At 38.2% G+C, this 23,397-nt stretch overlaps 1 protein-coding gene across 2 annotated transcripts in view; it reads right to left on the minus strand.

Annotated features, from left to right (window-relative positions):
- FLT3 (fms related receptor tyrosine kinase 3) overlaps window positions 1–23,397 on the minus strand; it is a 59,180-nt gene that overhangs the window by 26,825 nt on the left and 8,958 nt on the right. The window contains exons 2-8 of one of the 2 annotated variants that reach the window (XM_083363095.1): window positions 21,612–21,739; window positions 14,505–14,710; window positions 11,568–11,683; window positions 4,860–4,974; window positions 3,092–3,234; window positions 1,937–2,076; window positions 67–220 (exon numbers count right to left, since the gene is read on the minus strand). In XM_083363095.1, coding sequence (XP_083219221.1) covers window positions 67–220; window positions 1,937–2,076; window positions 3,092–3,234; window positions 4,860–4,974; window positions 11,568–11,683; window positions 14,505–14,710; window positions 21,612–21,739 — 1,002 coding nt within the window. Of the gene's footprint in view, window positions 1–66; window positions 221–1,936; window positions 2,077–3,091; window positions 3,235–4,859; window positions 4,975–11,567; window positions 11,684–14,504; window positions 14,714–21,611; window positions 21,740–23,397 lie in introns of both variants that reach the window. The other variant, XM_083363094.1, reaches the window with a different exon arrangement.

Here is a 23,397-nt window from a genome sequence, read left to right on the forward strand (position 1 = left end):
AAAACATATATTTTATCCCATCAATTACCTCTACTGCACAAATGAACATAAGTAAATATGTCTTACCTAAAATTCTAACTACAGCAGTTTTCTTGGCAGCAATTTCTTTAGAAGAGCAAGTATAATTACCATCATTATGGGGTTCCACGGATGACATAAATGCATAGAGAGTCTTAACCCAAGATGAACTCAATAACCATCTTCCTTCTAGGATCATATTCTAAATGTTTAAATAAAGATTAGAATGTAAAAGCTAATAGCTTTTATTCAGGGTGGACCTATATAAAGTTTCACCATTGGGGGATACATTAGTGGTGGAGTTTATTAGAACTATTGTTTTACCTATTTTATTACTAGTATGTCCTGAAAGGTAAGGTTGTACTGGGGATACATGTTAAGACAAGGTTAGGGTTTGGCCTAAAGAACTTTAGTAATAAATGGTTGATAGCTTGAATAGAAATGAGGAAAGAGATAGATTAGTTGGAACACTACTTCCTCGTGGACTTGGGTGAAAAAATGAGACCCAGTGCTTATATATTTATTTTTATAAATAAATAAGGATAGTGGGCAAATTTAAGAAATACATTGGCATGCATTCAAGTATGGCAATAAAGCAGCTAACAAGATACTTTTCTCTAGCAGTAGGACTCACAAGATGTAGTAGTTGGAAAAGCAGTAGCAGGTGTAGTAGCAGTGGAGAAGAGTGGAGTGGTGGTGACCAGTGAGTACTAACCTGCAAATGCTTTTGTGTGTGTGTGTGTGTGTGTGTGTTTGTGTGTGTGTGTGTTTGTGTGTGTGTGAGTGAGTTACCTAGAGATCTGTATTGTTGTATTGGTTCTCATGTTTTTGAGTCCACTGACTTGGGTATACTTAAAAGAAGCTGTGACACTTTTCAAAATAAAAAACAATCTACATACTCCAAGAAGTGCCTTTTTCTTTCTTTTTCACTGCAAAATAACCCTCTGTAGACATAATGGATTTAGGTTTGTACAGAGATTCCTTTACAGTACTTTGTGAAATACTAATGGAACAATTTAATCAATAAAGAGAATATTTGTAGTTCAGAGTTAAAATGAAGGGGGGGGGGTCCTTGGTGCTCTCTGAGCTTGGTTGTTTTCTTGCAGACATTTCATTACCCAAACTAGATAGCATCATCAGTACTAGTTAGGAATGGAGTTTGCTCTCAGTTTGAGTAAACTCTTAAACCTAGCAAACAAGTTTAACATTGTAGGGTAGGAAGCGAATTAACCTTTGAGAACAACTCTAATGTAATGTAAGAAAGGAGGCTATTGAAAGAAACCTAGCAAGTTAAGAATGTTGATGTTATGGTTCCGACAGATGAATCTCTTCAAAATAACTTTGAGGCATTGTTTTCCTTAAAGAATCTTTTATACAAGAAACAAAGTATCGGCACTACATAGTTGAAGCCAAAAATTGAATTCCCCTCCCCTGGCACAAAGTAGCAAAGCACAATTCCCTCCTCCAATTAACAGTCATAAATCACATTCCCCAATTAACTTGAAGTGCGGGCTTTCTCCCCATCTCTTCTGCCCACCAAATTTCTATCAACTCTGGACCTAATAACCTTGGGTTCCCACGGATGAGTTATTATTGTTATGACTAGCTGGACTCTCATCCACATTGCCCCTCCCAGCATCAACAACTCTAAAAGCGATAGAGAAAAGATGGCTACATTTCCATTTGTTGTCAAAGCAAGAACATCCAATGTTAGCAGCATTGATATCTGAACAACTCAAACATTTTGTAAAGTAAGTAGAATGGTTAGTATGTTTCATAACAAATTGAATTTAGTAACTGTTATTATTTGAATTGGAAAGTATGAGAAATGAAGTATGCTAAAATCCTACATTTTATTTTGTTTAGTGTTCAAAATTGTTAGTAGTAACTATCAAAAGAAAATGGACCACTTCATTACCTTTTTTAATTGCTCGTTTCCAAAATGCCACTTATTTCCAAACTGAGAAGTCTTATATTTGGATCTGCATCTTAAGAACAGTGGGTCTCCAACTCTGAGAAAAAGTTCCTGCACAGGGCTTTCAGATGTTTCACTCAGATCTGTATTTTGACCAAACATCATAAACCAAAATGCTGAAATCTTATATAACTTGTACTGCTAATAATAGAAGAGAAGCTTATTTTTCTATGGTGAGACATTACAGTTCTTGCAATGTGAAACTGGTGAGTTAGGAGATGCCCGAGATGAGCTGGATGTTCCTTGTGTCTCATAAATGGTAAACTGCCTGCCTATGATTTCAACGCTAAGAATGTATTTGTGCCCCTCAGTTTGGGTGAGTGGTGTCCAATCTTGACAACATTAAAACTTATGGACTTCAACTCCCAGAATTCCCCAGCCAGCGTACCAAGCCAAAAAAAAAATCAATTTATCAAAACCTTAAAATTATTTCCCCAGTTTATACAGATATATATTAGAACATTTAAAAATGCATTTTGCACAAATATTAGTCTAGTACAGGGGTAGGCAACCTCGGCTCTTTTATGACTCATGGACTACAGCTCCCAGAATTCCTGAGCCAGCTCGAGGTTGCCTACCCCTGGTCTACTAGATATCTTTACAAATGTTACTTACACTTTGATCAGTGTTATTTATTTCCAACAAAAGAATTAGGGTTAAAGTCACAGTTAAGATGCACTGGTATTAAGGTTTGTAGCTCATGTCTGAGTTTGTGCAATTGAATCTGGTGATATACTTGCGCTAAAGCAGGGGAAACTCGCGATGTCACGTGACATCGCGCGATGTATCGGAGCTTTTTCCCCATTGCCGGCAATGGGGTGGGCACGGTTTTGTTGTGACGTGTCCGGCCTCTGGGCTGGCAGTTTGACACCTCTGCACTAAAGTAACCAAGCAAGCTTACCAGTCTTTCCCAAATGTAATAAATCCAGCTTAAACATCTGGCTGACTTTGGGACCAGCCATAAATACTTTATGGAATGAAGTACTAGAGGCAGCCCCTGCTGAAGTTTATTCTTGACCATACGAATCCAATGGCACAATTAACACAAATTAAGATGTATCTATCCTAAGGCAAATACACTTTGTACTTGAGTATTACCTATTGTATAAAGCTCCGTGCATACTTTCCCCAGGCTATTGTTTGCACAGCACCATAGATGCGGTTCAGATAACCAGTCCTCTTGTCTTAAGTGAAGCTGTGCTTTCTTAGTTTTCATCAGGTCTCTAGAAACAGATTCACACCTATAAATCAAAAAGGCAATAAGTGAATATAAATAAAGTACACGTTGATGATGATAATACTGTTTTAAATCATAATCCTCTTCATATCTTTTTAGTATATCAAAAAATATAACAGTGCAAGAAATTATATTCTATCACAGGTAGGAAACTTTATTTTGCTTCCTAAATACAGATTAATTAATTTATCACCCTTTAGGACTGGGGAAAAAAACCTGTATCTGAATACTTTAGTGACATAGGAATTATGCTTCATCACTGAATAGCTGCAGTTGTGTTTCAAAATGCCCATAGTTCAATGAGGTAAATGAGGTTGTGATAACTGCAAAATATATGTTTTAGTGTAAACTACTAAGTTTAATATAAACTGAATGATCATCATCAATAATGAAGGGGCTCATATACCAAAGATCTCAATCCAGTACATCAATCATTTGACTACTAAAGACTATTAGTTGTTTGAAAGGTTTCATTGGCAGCTGAAAATATCTACAAATTCCTGTAACCTAGCCTGAGCTACACAGATTAAAGCAGTTGACATCTGGGCATTTAAATGTATAGCCACCTATAAAGGGAAATTGGTTCAAACATTTTCTGAAACTTAATTCCTAGTTGTCTTACAGTGTAGAAACAATGTTTTTGGTAAAAGAATGATCTTATAGCCATTTTACATAGCAAGGATTTTTAGGGCAGGAGGATCATTTTGCAGTTTGAATGGATAAGTATGGAATTTATCAGAAATAAATTCCATCTGAATAAATTCATAACATTTGCCATAGCATTCTGTCCATTTACTGCATGACATCTTCTCTTAGAACAATATCTCAGTCAAGGAACTACCAACTCAGACAAACAGTAAACGACAGCCTGATCAAGAAACCACCAAGAACAGCCACACCAACACTAACAGAACAAGCCACTTACGCATGAACAGAAAGCAAACCCCACTCCCTTCTAGTACTGATGATGTAACCTGGTTGGGTGATGAAGCATCTGCAAGAAAACCAAGCTCAGAGAGTGCCAAGGGCCCCAGAGTTCAACCCTGAGCTACAAACATTTTCTTCTGTTGGCATCTGCTGTCAGTGGGAAGATGCCCAAATATACACACGCTGAGCTTGTCGATCGGAAGGTCGGCAGTTTGGCGGGTCGAATCCCGAGTGCCGCGTAACAGAGTGAGCGCCTGTTACTCGTCCCAGCTTCTGCCAACCTAGCAGTTCGAAAGCACGTAAAAATGCAAGTAGAAAAATAGGGACCACTCCGGTGGGAAGGTAACAGCGTTCCGTGCGCCTTTGGCATCTAGTCATGCTGGCCACATGACCACGGAGATGTCCTCGGACAAGCGCTGGCTCTTCGGCTTTGAAACGGAGATGAGCACCGGCCCCTAGAGTCGGAAACGACTAGCACGCATGTGCGGGGGAACTTTTACCTTTACCTTAATGCAAAAATAGGGAGTTCCAGAAAAGGGAAGGAAAAGAAAGGAAAGGAAAGGAAAGGAAAGGAAAGGAAAGGAAAGGAAAGGAAAGGAAAGGAAAGGAAAGGAAAGGAAAGGAAAGGAAAGGAAAGGAAAAAAGAAAAGAAAAGAAAAGAAAAAAGTAATAAAAGAAAAACAATAGTTTGGAGCCACTTACTTGTCATCAGGAACCTGGCAAGGGAGCCATTTAACAACTGGTGTAGGATGTCCCTCTGATATGCATCTCACACTTTCATCACCGTGTTTTATAAAATATGGCTTTCGTGGGCTTCCTATTGAAATTGATGCATATAGTGCTTTTTATGTATGCATGCATTTTGAACATGAATTTTAGTCATTTTTCTATGTTGATATTAAAAAAAAATTATGCAAAGATTTTGTTCTGTCTTAGTGATGGTTTTTAAGTCCTTACATGGCATGGGTCTGGAATACCTCGGGGACCACCTGCTGCCGGCGTCGACTCCCCTCCGCCCTGTGCGTTCCCACAGAGAGGGCCTCCTCAGGGTGCCTCCAGTCAGAGAATGTCGGCTGGTGGCCCCCAGGGGGAGGGCCTTCTCTGTGGGCGCTCCGGCTTTGTGGAATCAGCTGCCGGTTGAGCTCCGGATGGCACCGGATCTCCGCTCCTTCCGGCGCGGGTTAAAGACCCATTTATTTGAACAAGCTGGCCTGGCCTGATGGGGAATTACTTAGGGTTTTAATATTTATATATATTTTTATTGTTTTTACTGTGGGCAATAATTTAATTCTTTTTTAACTTTTGTATTTTTGTAGTTTTATGATATGCCCTGTTCACCGCCCTGAGTCCTTCGGGAGAAGGGCGGTATAAAAATTTAAATAAATAAATAAATAAATAAATAAATAAATAAATAAATAAATAAATACATACCAACATTACTAATCTGTTTCCCCCCCATAAAAAGAGTAGTCTATACAACCATAAGTTGAAGAATGTTAAAAATTAGACATGTGGATAAGAATAATAATAATAAAGTTGGAAGGGACCTTGGAGGTCATCTAGTCCAACCTTCTGCTCAGGCAGGAAACCCTGTAACATTTCAGACAAATGGCTGTCCAGTCTCTTCTTAAAAACTTCCAGTGTTGGAATATTCACTACTTCTGGAGGCAGGTTGTTCCACTGGTTAACCGTTCTAACTGATAATTTACTATTCATTAGGGCTAAAGGAATCTAAGTCTAAATGCCTTTGCTAGTACTATCATTATTTCCATCATGCCCATATACTTCTTCATAAATTGCCTTTTGTTACTTCAACTTCTCAACTTTCACTTTTTGTGGATCTCATCAATTCCATCCAAGCATGACTTTCTGGGGCTTCCCCTTGTGTGTATTTGTTTTGTGATACAAATCTCATTTATTCTCCCTGTGACCAAACCACAATATATTTATTTCATGCTGGCTTCTTGCTCCTCCATTTCATTGATATTCCTTCAGCATTTATTAATTCTTGATCCTATCTTTTCTTATTTTACTATTCCCAATGTATGGATGTATATGTGTGTGTGTGTGTGTGTGTGTGTGTGTGTGTTTATTTTTCTTCTCCTGTCATTTCTCTAAAACTGTCAAGTTCATTTATTAAACCTGAGATTGCGTTACGGCATGTACCTATTATGGTATACAGATATGTCTTTGATATGTGTACCTACAGTTCAATTTGCCTAAATTATATTGATCATTCCCACTAAAATAATGCACTTTGTGCATTATTTTCATGCACTTGTTTATACTTGTTTATACTTTTTCAAAAAAAAGAAAAGAAATGGGAGCTGCTATGAAAAAATTAAAAGAACTGTGAATTCAAATGATAATCAAACTTCAGCTTGTACGTTGGCTAAAATATACAACTTTAGGTAAATTAGTATTTAACATTAATTACATTTCTTTTCTCCATCAGTGCTAAAAGTGCAATTGCTGGCCATGCTTGGGGAGGGGGGAAATACAGATACTTTTTCTCAATGGAGATAATTGGCTATGTTTAGTCATGCACATTTAATAAATAAGCTGCAGTATAAACTAGCAGAGAGCCAACAGCTACAGTATATGATCAAATAACCTCCTGAATATCTAAAGAAGCCAGGAAACTTTTTAATGAACATTTATTTATTTATTTATTTTAATCCCATTTATATCCCGCCCTTCTCCGAAGACTCAGGGCGGCTTACAATTTAAAGCACTAATCAATGTGCTTAGCAATAGCCTTCATTCTATGTATATGCCTGCTTATTAGGGCTTTCTCCCCCCCCCAAGTGGCATTATTACAAAGTCAGCTTAATTGCCCCCAACAATCTGGGTCCTCATTTTACCTACCTCGGAAGGATGGAAGGCTGAGTCAACCTTGAGCCTGGTGGGATGCGAACCTGCACTAATTGCACGCAGCTGGTGTTACTTAAGGAGGCATTAGCCCACTGCTCCACCAAGGCTCTTTTTTAGGGCTTCATTGCAATCAGGAAACAATAGATAGCTGTTTCAAACAAAAATCAAGATACTAAGAGAGTGACGTTATCTTGCCAGCCCAAACTCTTAACCAGAAGCCATGATTTCCAAATGAAATTCATTGAAAACTGTAATTAGCAGGTAGCTTCCTTTATTTGCCAGCTTGTCCAATGGTGAATCAAAATGCCTAGGCTTGGTGCAAAAAAGGGCATTCACACATTTGAGTGTGTGTGTGCGTCTGGGGGGGGGGGCGGAATTGAATGCTGATGTTTTGATTTTGATTTGATTTGATTAAATTTATATGCTGCCCTTCTTCCTGAGGACTCAGGGCGGCTCACAACAATAAAAAATTTAAAAAAACATAGAGTAAAAAAATTAAAAGAGAGTTAAACAATAAATGCAAAATTACGAAACAATTTAACCCAGTAAAAAGCCTAATTAAAAAACGTAATCAGTCAAGGCCCGCTTGTTGGAACAACCAGGTCTTCAGGTCACGGCAGAAGGACCGAAGGTTCAATTATTTCTATCAAAAACAGAACTGTCTAACTTTGTTACTATACCCTAATTCTTATTTCAGCAGACTTCCTCAAACAGCACTCTCAGGTGAATTAGAGGGCCAACTGCTATGCTGGGCAGGAATTGAGAAAGTTGCTGTTCCAACAGATCTGAGAGAGCCTTATAGCACATATTAGATTACTGAGAGTAAATTGTACAGTTTTTATGCTTATTTTATCTAGGTTAACATTTTGGCTTAAAATAATGCCTTGGAAGGTAACAGGGAATTGGAGCTTAAAGGAAGAGAATCCATGCATACCCCACCCCCCCAAAACCCATCTCAGTTATCTCAATCATATAATGATTATTTGATGCTAGTTTTTCAGCGAGTGCAATCTGTCCGGCCAAACTCTTTAATAAAAAAAATCATCTTGATAGAACTCCTGCACTGCATTTCTTAAATATATTCTTAAATATGACTTCTTGCCCAGTTAGTTGACTCTCTTATAATTTTTTTAAAAGGGGCAACAATGGTCATTTTTAAACAGCCTCATTTTAAAGGTTTTGAAGACATTAAAGTTCCATTATAGCTACTATTTTTACACAAGTTACCAATTTGTCAAGTACAAAACAGGGGTGGGGAGAGGAAAACCTATGTTTAGAATTAAGGAACAAGTTGTTCTTTTGTTTTCAGTACAGAGTGCACTCATACAACAGCACCACTCTCGGTTATCTTCATATTATCAACCTAATTTAACTGGCATGGTAACTTTCAGCACTTGTTGTGGTCAAACCATTGGGAATCAGAAACTCTTGTTGACAGATCACAACTCATTCGGAGAACTACCAGTCAATCCTGTTATTTCAGGAAGTTTAAAAGTGTCCCAGAATACTTTAAACTTTAGGGAAACATGAATTGACTCAAAACATTTCAGAGCTTTTCCTTAAGCAGGCTGAAACTGCTCTAGTTTTCAAGTAGTGAGCAGAGTGGGAAAAATATCCCACAGGAATGGAACTAACATGAAAGGTGGATTATAAATAAAATAAAGGATAAATCATTCAAGAGCACAGAATTCAAAACATTCTAAAGTTTCAAAGTTCCCTCCTTTCTACCCATTTCTCTCTCCTTTGAATGTTAGTCAGAACAACCCTTATCTGGGAGCTATTTATATATTATCGAGAAAAGGACGTGCTTTAATGCACCCCATGCCAAAGGGGACGTACTTAATAGAGACTAAAATGTAGAAATCATTGTAATTAAACAGAAATATAATACATGCCATCTTTATAGAAAAGATTATGAGCAAGTGACAGGTTTATAATAATAATAATAAAGTTGGAAGGGACCTTAAAGGTTATCTAGTCCAACCCCCTGCTGAGGCAGGAAACCCTATACCAGTGATGGTGAACCATTTAGAGACCGAGTGCCCAAACTGCAACCCGAAACCCACTTATGTGTCGTCGGGTGCTGGGTGGGCGTGGCCCATTGGGTGGGTGTGGCCCATTGGGTGGGCGTGGCTGGGGTGGTAACAGCAAACTGGGACTAAAAGATTCAATCAGTCAATTCCAACTTTACGAGATCTTTTTTTCCCCACAAGAAGTTGAAATTGATTGAACCTTTTTTTTTTGCACACAGCGGCGGAGGCCTAAAGTGAAAAAGTTTTATAAAACCCAGCTGAAGGCCTAGGACTGGGGCGACGGTGCGCGTGCCTATAGAGAGGGCTCTGCGTGTAAGTTTGCCACCACTGCCCTATACCATTTCAGACAAATGGCTGTCCAGTCTCTTCTTAAAAACTTCCAGTGTTGGAGCATTCACACCTTCTGGTTGCATAATTGTTCCACTGATTAATTGTTCTAACTGCCAGTAACAGTTTGTGTACAAGTACCTTTTGGTGCCTAGCTAAGATTTTAAGCTTCCTTTACTCCTCTTAAAAGGGTCCAGTCTAAATTTCTAAGGGGTATATTCCAGTATGCCCTTGAGTTCCAAATATATTATTAAGGAGAGAGGCAGGGCCATCTTAAATTGAAACAGGTACATAGACCTATATCATAGCACATTAGCTGAACTTAGTCTTCTTTCCCACAGGTTTGAGTTATTCTTTTTTTTTAGGACAATTACAAATCAATATAGTATAGACCAGACATGTCAAACTCGCAATGTCACATGACGTCGCGTGACATATCGGAGCTTTTTCGCCATTGCTGGCAATGGAGTGGGTGCATTTTCTTCATGACACGTCTGGCCTGCAGGCCGGCAGTTTGACATCCCTGCTATAGACCAATCTCACAAAAACTTCAGTCTCTTAGCTTTTCCACAGAGGTGTTCCTAATCATGGGTTCCGAGTATGTACTCAGTGCATTGAATCAACCTATCAAAGACCTGGAAAACCAACAAGATCAACCTGCTCTACTTTAAGAACATTTGAAGAACAGTAAGTTCCTTTTATGAACCAGTGTGATACACCACTTAACTGTTTCTAAAAACCAAAGAGCACTTATTTTAGCATGCTTCAATGCTCTCCACACAGCAGTTTTTGAGAGTTGATAGAAAAGTCCCTAACAGCTAAGATTTTGCTTCTGTGGCCAAGGGGCTGTTGAAACACCAGTTCTTGCTATACTGTATCCTAAATAAAGGCTCAAAGGCCTACCCTATAACTTATCTGTAAAACACCCTGGAAATTCTTTTTTTATGTTGTTGTTGTAAGATCAGTACGATTTAGTCTCCTTGAACACAGCTAAATGTTTATACTGCCTGTAAAATTAGTCAGGCTATTATTATCCATTGACAAATCCAGCACCAATTACAAAAATCATTTATATTCATACTCCACATATTTGGATATGCAAATGACAGGTATATCTGCCTGTTCAATCTCCTACCCAGGAGCTAACTGTAATGGCGGGGAACTTCAAAGCTTCTGTTCTCTTTTATTTTCTTTAAATTTGACCTGAGAGTCCTTTCAGGTTGGTTGCACCTAAATGCTAGAAGTCCAAAAACACTGTTGAAGCCTTTATCCTCAAGAAAGGAAATATGAACAAACAGTGGGAAAAGAAGCTTGCAAATGTAGTGGTAAATTTCATGAATGATGCAGGATGATTATACAATAAGAGACACTTATGGTAGAACCTTTGGACTGGATAGCTTTTCAAAAGGGAGAAAGTTCTCAGACATCCTTCAGAAGGTGGTATGGCTTCTATTTTTTTAAAGGAGGACTATACCTGTACTGTAACTGTATAACAAGTTCCTACAGAAAAATGCATAATAATTAAAAAGACTAAAATAAGGATATTCGTAACTATACATTTGGCTGCAACATATTCTGAAAGATATCAATGAAAAGTTGATAAATATTTTTATATAAACTTAATTATTTGTTGAGCTTCAAAAAAATATAAAAAAACTTTACTAGCCATATTAACTCCCATGTTTTCCAATATTAACTATAAATTTAATTCTGACTTTTGCTTTCCATTGCTCTGCTATTAATATTTTAGCTATTCTTAGTATAATTAATATACAGTACCCTATAAAACTATAAAGTCTGTAGTTATCAATAGCATTAGAATACCCCAGAAATTGACAACTTGTCCTTTGTTAATCATTGTATGACATTATTCCAAAATAAATTAAAGTTTATATACGATTAAAGTATGAAGAAATCTGCTTTAAATGAAATCTCCAGCAATAACATGGTAATTAAGTTACATTTTATTTAACGTATATAGTATTAAATAAATAGCTTTACATACATTTGTTAAGGTTTGCACTTAAAATACTAACTGGAGACATGCTAAGCTTGTAAGCTGCCCTGAGTCTTCGGAGAAGGGCGGGATATAAATGTAATAAAAATAAAAAATAAATAAATGTTCTGCTTGTAAAGCGAGACACGAAACCACTCAGCCTCCATGTGTCATACTTACTCCTTATATTTAACGTAAATACTATAGTGTAGTTACTGGTTTCAGTTGTAATGAGCAGTGTGTGATTTCCCCCTTGGGTTTCTTTGATTTGTGGGAACTCCACTGAAATGATATGCCTGTTGAGACAGAAAACAAGACTTCCTTTATGAAATAATTATGAAAAAAACCTTCAGTGTGAGGAAGTAGGCCAAAATGACAACAAGCAAAAAGGAAACAAAACCTTGCATATGGACCAGATAAACCATTTCATGAATCACCTACAGAATTAGGTTAGCCAGAATGACAGTTCTTCTCTACTTAGACTTCTCTAGAAGCTTTTGAAATCTCCTACAACTCCAAACCATAGTGGCTTCCTGCTTATTCGAAGAAGAGGAAGAGATCATGCTTCTAGCTTCAGTACGCAACTTCATGTAGAAAGACTGGCAGTCTGACACAAGCAGTATAGTTCTAACTGCAGGTTAGAACTTAATGGGTCCTGTGAATTTTAGCAAATAATTTAAAGTAATTTGTTATTTGGACACCTCATTCCTTAACTCATTTCAAGCTTCTTATTTTATTTGCAGTCCATTGGTACAGCTAATATAGTTGGTGCTTCTCCCTCCCTTCCCTTCCTTTCCTTTTATCTAGCACCTGACCCAGGTTCAACCAAAGAACATGGCTGACTGAGAGATAAATCTGATTCTCTCTATTCCTATCTAGCAGCATCACCTTAAGATATGATCTTTGAGAAGCTCTCCCAGTCAAATACAGCAATAGGCTAAATGGCATGATTTTATAGTTAAAAGACATTATTTTTTTATTTATAACTTTTATGTAGCATCCATCCTCTAACCAACCCTGGATGGTTCCCAATCAAAAATTTATTTATAAATTGGGAAAACATCTAGAGTCGTATAAATATTTTGTGAGAATTCCCCACTTGAGTTCTGGAGAAGGAAATTTGACTTCCAATTTCTTCCATTAAGCTTCTGAAACCCTCTTCCAGCCATGCAGCATTGATGTCAGAGAAGAAAAGATGCAAATGAAACTTGGGAGTTAGAATGTTGCATTGAAAGATTAGGTGAAGATTTGGGTCCATGGGAATCCAAAGCTTTCCTGTTCTTCATTTCTCCCCAATCTAATAGGAATTACCGTATTTTCCGGCGTATAAGACGACTGGGCGTATAAGACGACCCCTTACATTTCCTGGGCTATACTTAAAAAACATCAGATTTGATTTTAATATGGTAATTTTAATTCAAATGCTTATGACATGCAGGTGCTTAATAGGAAAACTGTCACTTATAAACATAAGGCTGTTTGTCATCAAACATGTAAACATAAAACAGTGCAAGTGGATTAAACAATAATAATAATAATAATAATAATAATAATAATAATAATAATAATAATAATAATAATAAGAAGAAGAAGAAGAAGAAGAAGAAGTAGTTGGAGGGGACCTTGGAGGTCATCTAGTCCAACCCCCTGCTAGGGCAGGAAACCCTATACCATTTCAGACAAATGGCTGTCCAGTCTCTTCTTAAAAACTTCCAGTGTTGGAGCATTCACCACTTCTGGAGGCAGGTTGTTCCACTGGTTAATTGTTCTAACTGTCAGGAAGTTTCTCCTTAGTTCTAGGTTGCTTCTCTCCTTGACTAGTTTCCATCCATTGCTTCTTGTCCTGCTTTCAGGTGCTTTGGAGAATAGCTTGGCTCCCTCTGCTTTGTGGCAGCCCCTGAGATATTGGATCACTGCTATCATGTCACCCCTCACCCTTCTCTTCGTTAAACTACACATACCCAATTCCAGCAACCGTTCCCTATTTTCCTAATTCACTTTTACACTTTTCCTAATTCACTCTAAAGCTTTCCCTGCACAGAGCCTTAAGTAACACCAGCTGCCTGCAATTAGTCCAGGTTCTCATCCCACCAGGCTCAAGGTTGACTCAGCTTTCCATCCTTCCAAGGTAGGTAAAATGAGGACCCAGATTGTTGGGGGCAATAAGCTGACTTTGTAATAATGCTGCTGGGGGGGGGAAAGCCCTAATAAACAGGCATATACACAGAATGAAGGCTATTGCTAAGCACATTGATTTGTGCTTTAAATTGTAAGCCACCCTGAGTCTTTGGAGAAGGGCAGGATATAAATGGGATTTTTTTTAAAAAAAAGACCAAATGGGAGATCCGCTCCAGGTTTTCCAGCCAGCCCACCCAGTTCCTGAGTCAAATGTGTCCTTAGAGCTAAGCCACTGCTCTGGCTGCTGCCTTCCCCACCTGCCTTTCAAGTTGGGATATACCACAGCTGCTCTTCAACTTTAGAAGGAAAGACACCCAGACCCCCGCCTGTAAAAAATCACAGACTGCAGCTTCTTCTCCAATTGGTCCCGCTTTCCCTGCGCAGACTAAATGGGAGATCCGCTCCAGGTTTTCCAGCCAGCCCTGTCCCTAAATTTTCAGCACCCAGCGTATAAGACGACCCCTGACTTTTGAGATGATTTTCATGGGTTAAAAAGTAGTCTTATACGCCGGAAAATACGGTAAGGGAAAGTCAGTTGCTTGAGTAGGAAATTAGGGATACCTCCTCCCTCCTTCACTGATGAAGCATAGTGCTCTGCCTTCAATTTTGCTTTGTAAGAATGAATTAGGACAAATACAGGGAACAGAGTATTATGAGAAGTTAAGAAGGATGAATGTTAAGTGTTGAATATTAAAGCTATACGTGAAAGGGAATGATGCAAGAGAATTTTTGACCACAGTACAGTGATTAGTGTTACTTCAAAAGAGGCAAGTAACCATGCAGCTATTCACATCTTTAAAAATTACTAAGAAGAAAATTCATGTCCACAAAAAATTACAGTTATTCATTTGAGCTTTTGCTGGAGACTCATGTGAAGTGGAACAAATATTACTTTTTGCTCTTCTTGTTTTTAATATGCTTTGTTTGTTCTTTGCTTACCGGTTCTCTAAATCCAGAGATGAATTACATTTTGTCTGGATCTCTTTAAAAACCCAGTGGCAGACGATGTCCTCTGAAATATTTAATACTGCGTTTAATCTGACATTTTCAAGCACACCAACTTCTACCACTTTTGTTGTTTTGTAGACATTCTCAGTTCCCTGAGTATTCAGAGAACACTGGCGGTCTTCAACATTATCTTGCATCTGCTTTGTAAGAGATAGAAAATATATGTTTACTCTGTTGCACCATTTAACATCTGTCTCGCTTTTACAGAAACAACATTGAGAGATAGTTTACATGCAGCTTGTGCTATACAGTTCTCTATAAAAGATCTGGGAAGCTACTACCAATAAAGGCAGCATTTCCCTTCTATCTTTCCCAAATAAATGAGTCCCTTCCCTATCTCTCTTTGTCCTTCCCCCCTCATTCACAGAAAGAGATAAAAAGGTTACACAGTTTGAGTAGGAAATGAGGACACCTTTTGGGGTGAATGCTGTGAGAAAAAACCCTTGGAGAAGAAATTTTGAAGTAGGGTAATAATCTGAATTTGTACCAAGTAATTTCACATGCTTAATTTATTGGAATATGCAAACAAATCAAATTACTCCAATTCTAAACTAAACATAGCTTTCCATCAAAGGCACCTCTTATATCTTTTGAATACAACATTGCCGTTACCAGGATACTCAGCCATGAAAACAGCCAGATCTGCTGTCTATCACATTGTCCCTGTTAAGCTGAACCTTTTTAAGGATTCTTTTTCGTATGTTTGCCATAGTTTGTAAAAACACAGAAAATGAATATGTAAGGCACAATATCACTACATCTTGAAATAAGAATTATGAAACTTACTGTAGCTTTACTTCCTTTCAGTTGGGGGCAGTATGGGGTTAATAGATATCAAGGTGATTTAAATTCTGGAGTGAAAATGTTTCTAGATTGGTTTGACTTTAAAAACCTTCCTTCAGATACTGACATATTTTTATTATTAATTTATTAACCTAATTTTGCATGAAAGGAAAACCTTGTTGTAACAGCTGCATTCAGTCATCCCAACTACTTTCTGCCCATTATTGATAGTAAATCAAAGCAATTTAAATCAGTAAGTCAAAAGGCAAAATCAGTGTTGAAATTAGAGGTGCAGTATAGGTAGCCCAGGATCCAAAAACCCCTTCAACACCCCTCCACCCTTGCAAATCTAGGAATCATTCTCAAAACTTCACCAAAATTTGTCACTAAAGAGTAACTTATAGTGTGACAGAAAAAGGAAATTATTAAATAAACCGGGAACAGTAATCATGTCACATGCATACAAGTATTTAAATTTATATTTTACTTAAAGTAAGTAAATTTTTGATTTTGCTTGAATTCTATTCATCATGGAAGTATAGCTGACAAAGTGTCACTCAAAGCCATGTATGGTGCTCATTAAGTAAAGGGTTGAACATACCAAAGTTAAATCAAATTCCTCATTGATATGTCTTAATATACAGTAGTTCCTTGCAATGCTACATCTTTGACTACCACATGATGTAAATATACTACTAGACCTACTACTAATATGAACAAAGAGTCTAGAGCAGGGGTGTCAAACTCACCAAGTCACATGATGTGTCACGATGTATCACAACTTTTTCCCCATTGCCAGAGCTGGGATGGGCGTAGTTTCGGCAAGACACACCTGACCTGCAGGCCAGCAGTTTGACACCCCTGGTCTAGAGTGACCAAAAATACTGATTATGCAGTACACGTGGGGGATAATGATGAAGGAGATGGCAATAAGGACAAAGGAGTTATAGAGAAGAGCTAAGTCAGGACATGAGGATAGACAGTTAGCAAAGTATGGCAGAAAGAAAGAACAAAAGATTGAAAGAGTTTAGGAGGAGGAACACCTGAAACATGACATAAATGTGGAAGAAAAAAGGAAGGTGTATTTTCTATTTTTGCATGGATAAGCAAACAAAGTATTTCGCACAAACTAAAGAGTTTGAAGAGGCAGAGCAAACCTTAATATAGCATAAATTTTAAGATGTAAGATTTATGATTTCCTGAACTACTGTGACTCAGTAGACCATGCAGTTTTATTTTCAGCCATCAAGAGGAAAAGAACATAAATTTATGGAGGATGAAGTCAAACAACGCTTCTGTTCTCTTCCACTTGTATTTAGCCATATGAGACCATAGTTAAGCTGCTGAACGGAGAGACTCCCAAAGGCGCTTTTTCCAAAAGGCAACTGGACTTTCTTGTGTTTTTTCTTTTTTTTCTTAGAAAATGTTTGCTTCTCATCCAAAAAGCTAAACATTTTCTAAGAAAAGAAAAGAAAAGAAAAAAAGAAAAGAAAAGAAAAGAAAAGAGTCCAGTTGCCCTTAGGAATAAAGCATCTTTGGGGTGCTTGGAGAGTATAAGTTGGAGATATTCCTGGGAGACATGCAAAAAATATGTTAAGACTTCCAGTTTGCCATTGCGGCTGCCACGGACGCTGGAAGGCAAGCTCCGTCTTCTGCGTTTGATTTCATTTCGCTGGGGCACCCTGGAAAGGGTCGAAAGTCTCCCAGTAGGGGCAACAAGCAAGAAGGGGATCCTCACTTGATTGCGGGAGGGTAGCATCCCTTCTGCTTGATCTGGGACAGCCCTCCAAACCAGTGGAGGAAAGACCGGCCATAGCAATATGGCTCATCACTAAGCTGCTGACAGCCAAAGTCAAACTTACCATCAAGCACTTCTAAAGCAATGTTGATGAAACTGGGTGAGTTCTGATCTTCTCTTTAGGATATTAAGTATTTTTCTTTTCCTGTAAAAGCTGCCCAAAGTATTTTTTCCCCTTTGAGGAGAGAGGGAAGGGCTTGAAGCCCAGACTTCAGATAAAACTCTTTCAACCTTGAGAGATACCACCTGTGAGAAATTCAGCTGTAAAGAGAATTTCTGGATGGCATAATTGGCTTGCTTGAACTATGAATGTAAACCTTTACTGACTTTCAGAGCTATATGTGGAGAATTGATTTCCTATTTCTTTATATGAGAAACATTTATTACATGAAATGATGGAATACCTCAGACTATAAAATCTTACTTGACAAACGATTTCTACTATAAAGACTACCTATAATACATGAAATAGAGGTCCCATACCTAGTTATAAAATCACTTTTAAAGTCTGATTTTAAAGTCCTTAAGCTAATACACTATTAAGAGAATATGGATGAAGACCAGGAAAAGATCCTTTCCATGTTGAAAACAATACATAAAACCATTCTTATGACAAAATAAAATGCAACATAAAAAACAAGATGCCAGCTTAGATATACAAGCCCAAATTTTGACTACAACCAAAGAACTAACAATGCAGAAGATAACAAAACAACAATCAAATACTAAGACAGAGGACTCAATTGACCAACAAATACAGTTAATGAAAAATCCAGAAAAGGGAGTGACAACACTGAAAATGAAAAAGACTTTCTATATAAATCAGAAGAAATTTGAGGAGAAAGGAGAAGGACACATTGAATGGAAGATAAACATATCAGGACAATCATGGGAAATTGGAATAATAAAGAAATGATCTAATGAACACAAGTGGACTAGCCCTTCCAAAAAAAATGGCAACTAACTGGTCTCTCTTATTTCAAATAATATATACAATAATAAAGGGAGAGCTATTTGATGATTTAAAAGTACTGACTTGGAAGGCTAATTGGCAAAGGAAGAAAGCTAGAATAAGGCTGAAGAAAATTGGGGCTTTGATTTATTAGAGGGGATTTCATATTACTAATTAGAGGGTTAAAGGGAGAAGTTGAGATAAGGGGAATTTTGCTCATTTAATTTAAAATATTTGGAAATCAGTTGAAAATAAGGATTCTATTTGTTTAATATTTAAAAATTAGATGATTTAATAAGGTGGGAAATAGATAACTTTTAGAAAATAGAACAAGACTATACTCAAATAGATAAGATGTGTATTTTGAATATTAAATTTTGTTATGAATTGAAATAAGGGAAACTTTGGTTACTTAAATCCTGGAAATTATAAATATCAAATGTTAAATTTCAATATTGATGGGAAACTAAAATTGGGGAAAAAAACCAATTGACATTGATTGTCTATAAAGATTGAATGTAAAAGTAATGAAGATATGTATAAGCTAAAAATTTATTGATAAATGTAATAAGGATGTTTTTACTTAGTTGATATAATAAGAACTTTATTAGCTTAAATACAAGATAGATATTAAGGGAAAAAGAGAGGAAATATTCAATGTTGTAACTTGAGATTTGTACTAAAGATTTTTGTATGTTATTGAATTATTCATTAACCCAGCAACCACATTCCTTTTCAAATACCTAAATGAATAATTAGAAAACTAATAAAATATTATTTTAAAAAATATATTAAGAGAGGATAATATCACAAATGGAAAATGGTTTAGACAATAGAGAGACAGTTTGGTGGAGCGGTTAAGGCACCTTGTTAGAAACCCAGAGATGGTGAATTTTAGTCCTGAAGCCAGGTTGGGGACCTGGGGACCTTTGGAAACCACTTTCAAAACTTTGTCAAGAAAACTGCATTGTTTAAATTGTTTAGCAGTCATTAGGAGTCAACAGTGACTTGAAGAGACATATATACATAGAAAAACCTCACTTCAAAATTTTAACCACAGGCATGGAAGTCAGGAAGCAAAAGGAGACAATAAGTATTAACAGTGGAATATCACATGTTTGAAAAAGAGAAGAAGATTGCTCAGAAGAAGACAGACCACAAGACAGAGTGGAAACAGAACAGCTGTCAATGAGGACAGCTGCCGGATTATAAAACCAGTTCAGGCTCATAGAATTAAAGATCTGGACAAAAATGAAATTCCTTATTATAAAGATAAAATAAAACCCTGACATCCAGCTTTATAATACCAAAGTATTATAAAACTGGATGTAGGTAGTAGCAACAGTCATCATTGTTTGAGCTTCATTCACAGAAAAAGAGTAGCGAAAAGGAATGAGTAAGGGAAAATGCAAAACCATGTTTATAAGTTAGCAAAGAAATAAGTATTTTGAAAGGGATGAGATGGGGACTAGCAGATCTCAGTTCCATAGATGGTCATTATGTAAATGGAAATTATGTAAATGGATTCAAAGCCAACAAGCATCCCACCAAGTATCAATTCACTTGGAAGGGAAGATGAAGCCTCATGTTAAATTCTTCAAAGGTTTCTGAAATTTTTACATCAGCAATGGGCAATCAACTATTGTGTATGACTTCATTCTTGTCTGTAGTCAAGATTCAAATCTAACTGGGCCCTGCCCAAGAGTTTTCAACCAAATCTAATTGCAGAGTAAAAAAATAAGTCCTGAAAGGAAGCCTGGGATTTACTCTAAACCCAGGTTGTGAAGCCAGACAATTTGAGTATTTGTTCATTACACCAATGCTTAAGAATCAAGAGTTAGCACAGTAGCAATTGTCTCTCTGGCAACCCATTAATCATTAATCAACACCTTCTGTGTTAGAGCCATGGGCAAGCCCGAAAGGCCAGCCAAGGAGACAGAATCTACTGGTGGCAAATGGTTCTGGTACATACATTGAAAAATTGTATGGAGCTGGTATTTGTGGAATTGAAATTGAAACTGAAATTGCTTTGGTGGGTTTGGAAGCCAGAAGACACAGAGAGAAATGCTGGTGGCAGAAGAAGACATCACCCAAAACATTTTAAAATAGCATTTCTCTACCTAAGCCTCAAGAAGGTAGAGTCCACATCCAACGTAGTAATGCAAAGAATTCTGATTACAGGGTAGTCCTTGACTTACAACTATTAGTTTAGTGACTGTTTTAAGTTACAAGGGCATTAAAAAAACTGACTTATGATGAGTTTGCCTACCTTCTGACCATTATAGCAGCCTCACGGTCACATGATCAAAACTCAGGTGCTTGGCAACTGGTATGTATTTATGACACTGCCCTAATATGACCCTGTTGCACTGTCCTGGGGTCATGTAATCAGCATTTGTAATCTTCCCAGCAGGCTTCCAACAAGCAAAGTCAATGAGAGGGGCCAGATTCACTTAACAACATGATTCAGTTAACAACTGCAGTGATTCCCTTAGCAACTGTAGCAAAAAGGTTGTAAAATAGGGCAAAACGTACTTAACAACTGCCTCACTTAGCAACGGAAATGTTGGGCTCAATTGTGGTCGTAAATGAGGATTGTATTTCATTTGGGAAAGGTGCAGGAACAGGCAATGAAAATATTGAAGGACTGGATAATCCTCACAATGAATAAAAATGGAAAGACAGCTTACTGAACAATTGGCTGAGTGGATGAAGAAGATATGTATTCTATGGAGAAAGTGGAGAGGAAGAAGACATATGCTTTGCTCATAATGCTAGAAGCCAGGATCAGTGAAACACACGTCTGACACACATGAAAGCAGGAAGGAATGTCTGTAATTAATGAGTGGAAATCATATAAGATTTCCATTCATTAATTACAGACATTCCTTACAATGCCCAACAGATAGCTTTAAGTGGGGCTTAAACTTGTTTCACACTGTAGAGCAGACATGTCAAACACAAGGCCCGGGGGCCGGATCCGGCCCACGAAGTGGTTTCATGTGGCCCGCAAAGCCATCCTGGAAACAGTGAGGGAAGGGCCCCCACTGCCTTGGCCCTGGCCCAGAGACCCTCCTTCTGCCAGAGACCCTCAGATCTGTCCCACTCCTGCCCAGGCCCCCATAGGCACCCTTGATGCGAATGATGTAGAGCTGGCCATGCCCACACAGTAGGCCATACGCACTCTAGCCACACCCACCCAGTAGGCCACACCCACCCTGGCCATACCCACCCGGCCCCCTAAGGGCAACCGCAATCCTGATGCGGCCCTCAATGAAATTGAGTTTGACACCCCTGCTGTAGAGTACAGTAGTTCTTTAAGTGGCTAGCAACTTTGGTTGAGAATGTTATATTATATTCCATAACAGAGACACTCTGTCTTCAGTATCAGATGATGGAGAACTCAAAGAGGAAAATGCTGCTGAGCTCATTCTGTGGCACAGAATTATAGACCAAATGGCACTTTGGTCCAATCGAATATTTTTATACTCTTGTTTTCCTTTACCTTGAGAGAAGGTGAAGACTCCCAATTCCTTGAAGCATTGTTCTGTTGCTTGATTAAAAAGCAAGTTATCTCAAATGTAGTTTGGCTTATCACACCAGTGGATGTAAGCATCACTGTAAGAATCAGAGCTGCCAAAAAGGAAAACAAAAAATGTAGAGTGAATTCAAAAAGTAAATGTGCTGAATATACATACATTTTTCATCCCACTGTCCCTTTTCCCATTTAATTGTACCTCTCAACTAGTAAGTTCCTCGCTAAGTAAAATAGATAGAACATAAAACATAGAATAATAGGGATGGAAGGGATCTCAGAGGTCTTCTAGTCAACCCCCTTGCTCAAGAAGGAGACCCTATACCAGGGGTAGGCAACCTCGGCTCTTTTATGACTCATGGAGTCATAAAAGAGTCGAGGTTGCCTACCCCTGCCCTATACCATTCTGGACAAATTTAATTTAATTAATTTAATAATTTAATTTGTATACCGCCCTTCTCCCAAAGGACTCAGGGCGGTGAACAGGGCAATACATAATAAAAACAAGATACAAAAATTAAAAAGTAATTAAATAGCAATGCCCGTAAAATAATACACATTAAAAGTTAAGATCGATTTATAAAAACCCAACCCCATCCCATCAGGCCAGGCTGGATTGTTCAAAAAGAAAGGTTTTGAGATCGCGCCGGAAGGAGCGAAGGTCGGGGGCCATCCGGAGCTCAACCGGCAAGCGGTTCCATAGGTCTGGCGCGCCCACAGAGAACGCCCTCCCTGTGGGGGCCTCCAATCGACATTCTTTGATCGGAGGCACCCTGAGGAGGCCCTCTCTGTGGGAGCACACTGAACGGAGGGAAGTTGACGCCAGCCGCAGGTGTTGCCGTAGGTAATCCGGACGCATGCCATGTAGGGCTTTGTAAGTCATCACTAACACCTTGAACCTCACTCGGAGGGCAACCGGCAGCCAATGCAGCTCGCGGAGCAAAGGTGTAGCATGGGAGTATCGGGAAACCCCCAGCACAACTCGCGCGGCTGCATTCTGCACCAGTTGGAGTCTCCGAGTGGACTTCAAGGGCAGCCCCATGTAGAGAGCATTACAGTAGTCTAGACGAGAAGTCACGAGCGCATGAGTGACTGTACGCAAGGCTGTCCGGTCTCTTCTTGAAAATCTCCAGTGATGTAAGGAGGTAAGCCATTCCACTGGTTAATTGTTCTCAATGTCAGGACATTTCTCCTTAGTTCCAGGTTGGATCTGTCTTTAATGAGTTTCTACCCACTACTTCTTGTCCTGCCCTCAGGTACTTTGGAGAATAGGTCAACTCACTCTTCTCTGTGACAACCCATCAAGTACTAGAAGACTGCTTTCATATTTCCCTTATTCCTTCTTTCTGTTAAATTAGGCATACCTAATTCCCTCAATTATTCATCATATGGTTTAGCTTCCAGACCCCTTATCTTTTTGTTATTCTCTGCCTTCTTTCTAGAGTCTCAATATCTTTTCTACATTGTGACGACCAGAACAGTGTTCAAGTCTGTCAAGATGCTTCTGAATCTTTAGTCTAAATGTTAGCTATTCCCCTCAGCTTAGTGTCATCTGCAAATCTGATGAGTTCCCCTTCTATCCCCTCATCTGCATTATTTAGGAAGATGCTGAAGATTGCTGGGTCATCTATATATCTCTATCGCTATCATCTCTCTAATGTTACTCACTTAAATATAGATGCTCTGAATGTCAATTCTATTTTGTGTTTGCAATAGTGGTGAATATCTGTAGCTCGGGTATAGGATGAGGGTGAAG

The sequence above is a fragment of the Vipera ursinii genome (assembly GCF_947247035.1).
Source record: "Vipera ursinii genome assembly, chromosome: 4".
Classification (NCBI taxonomy): domain Eukaryota; kingdom Metazoa; phylum Chordata; class Lepidosauria; order Squamata; family Viperidae; genus Vipera; species Vipera ursinii.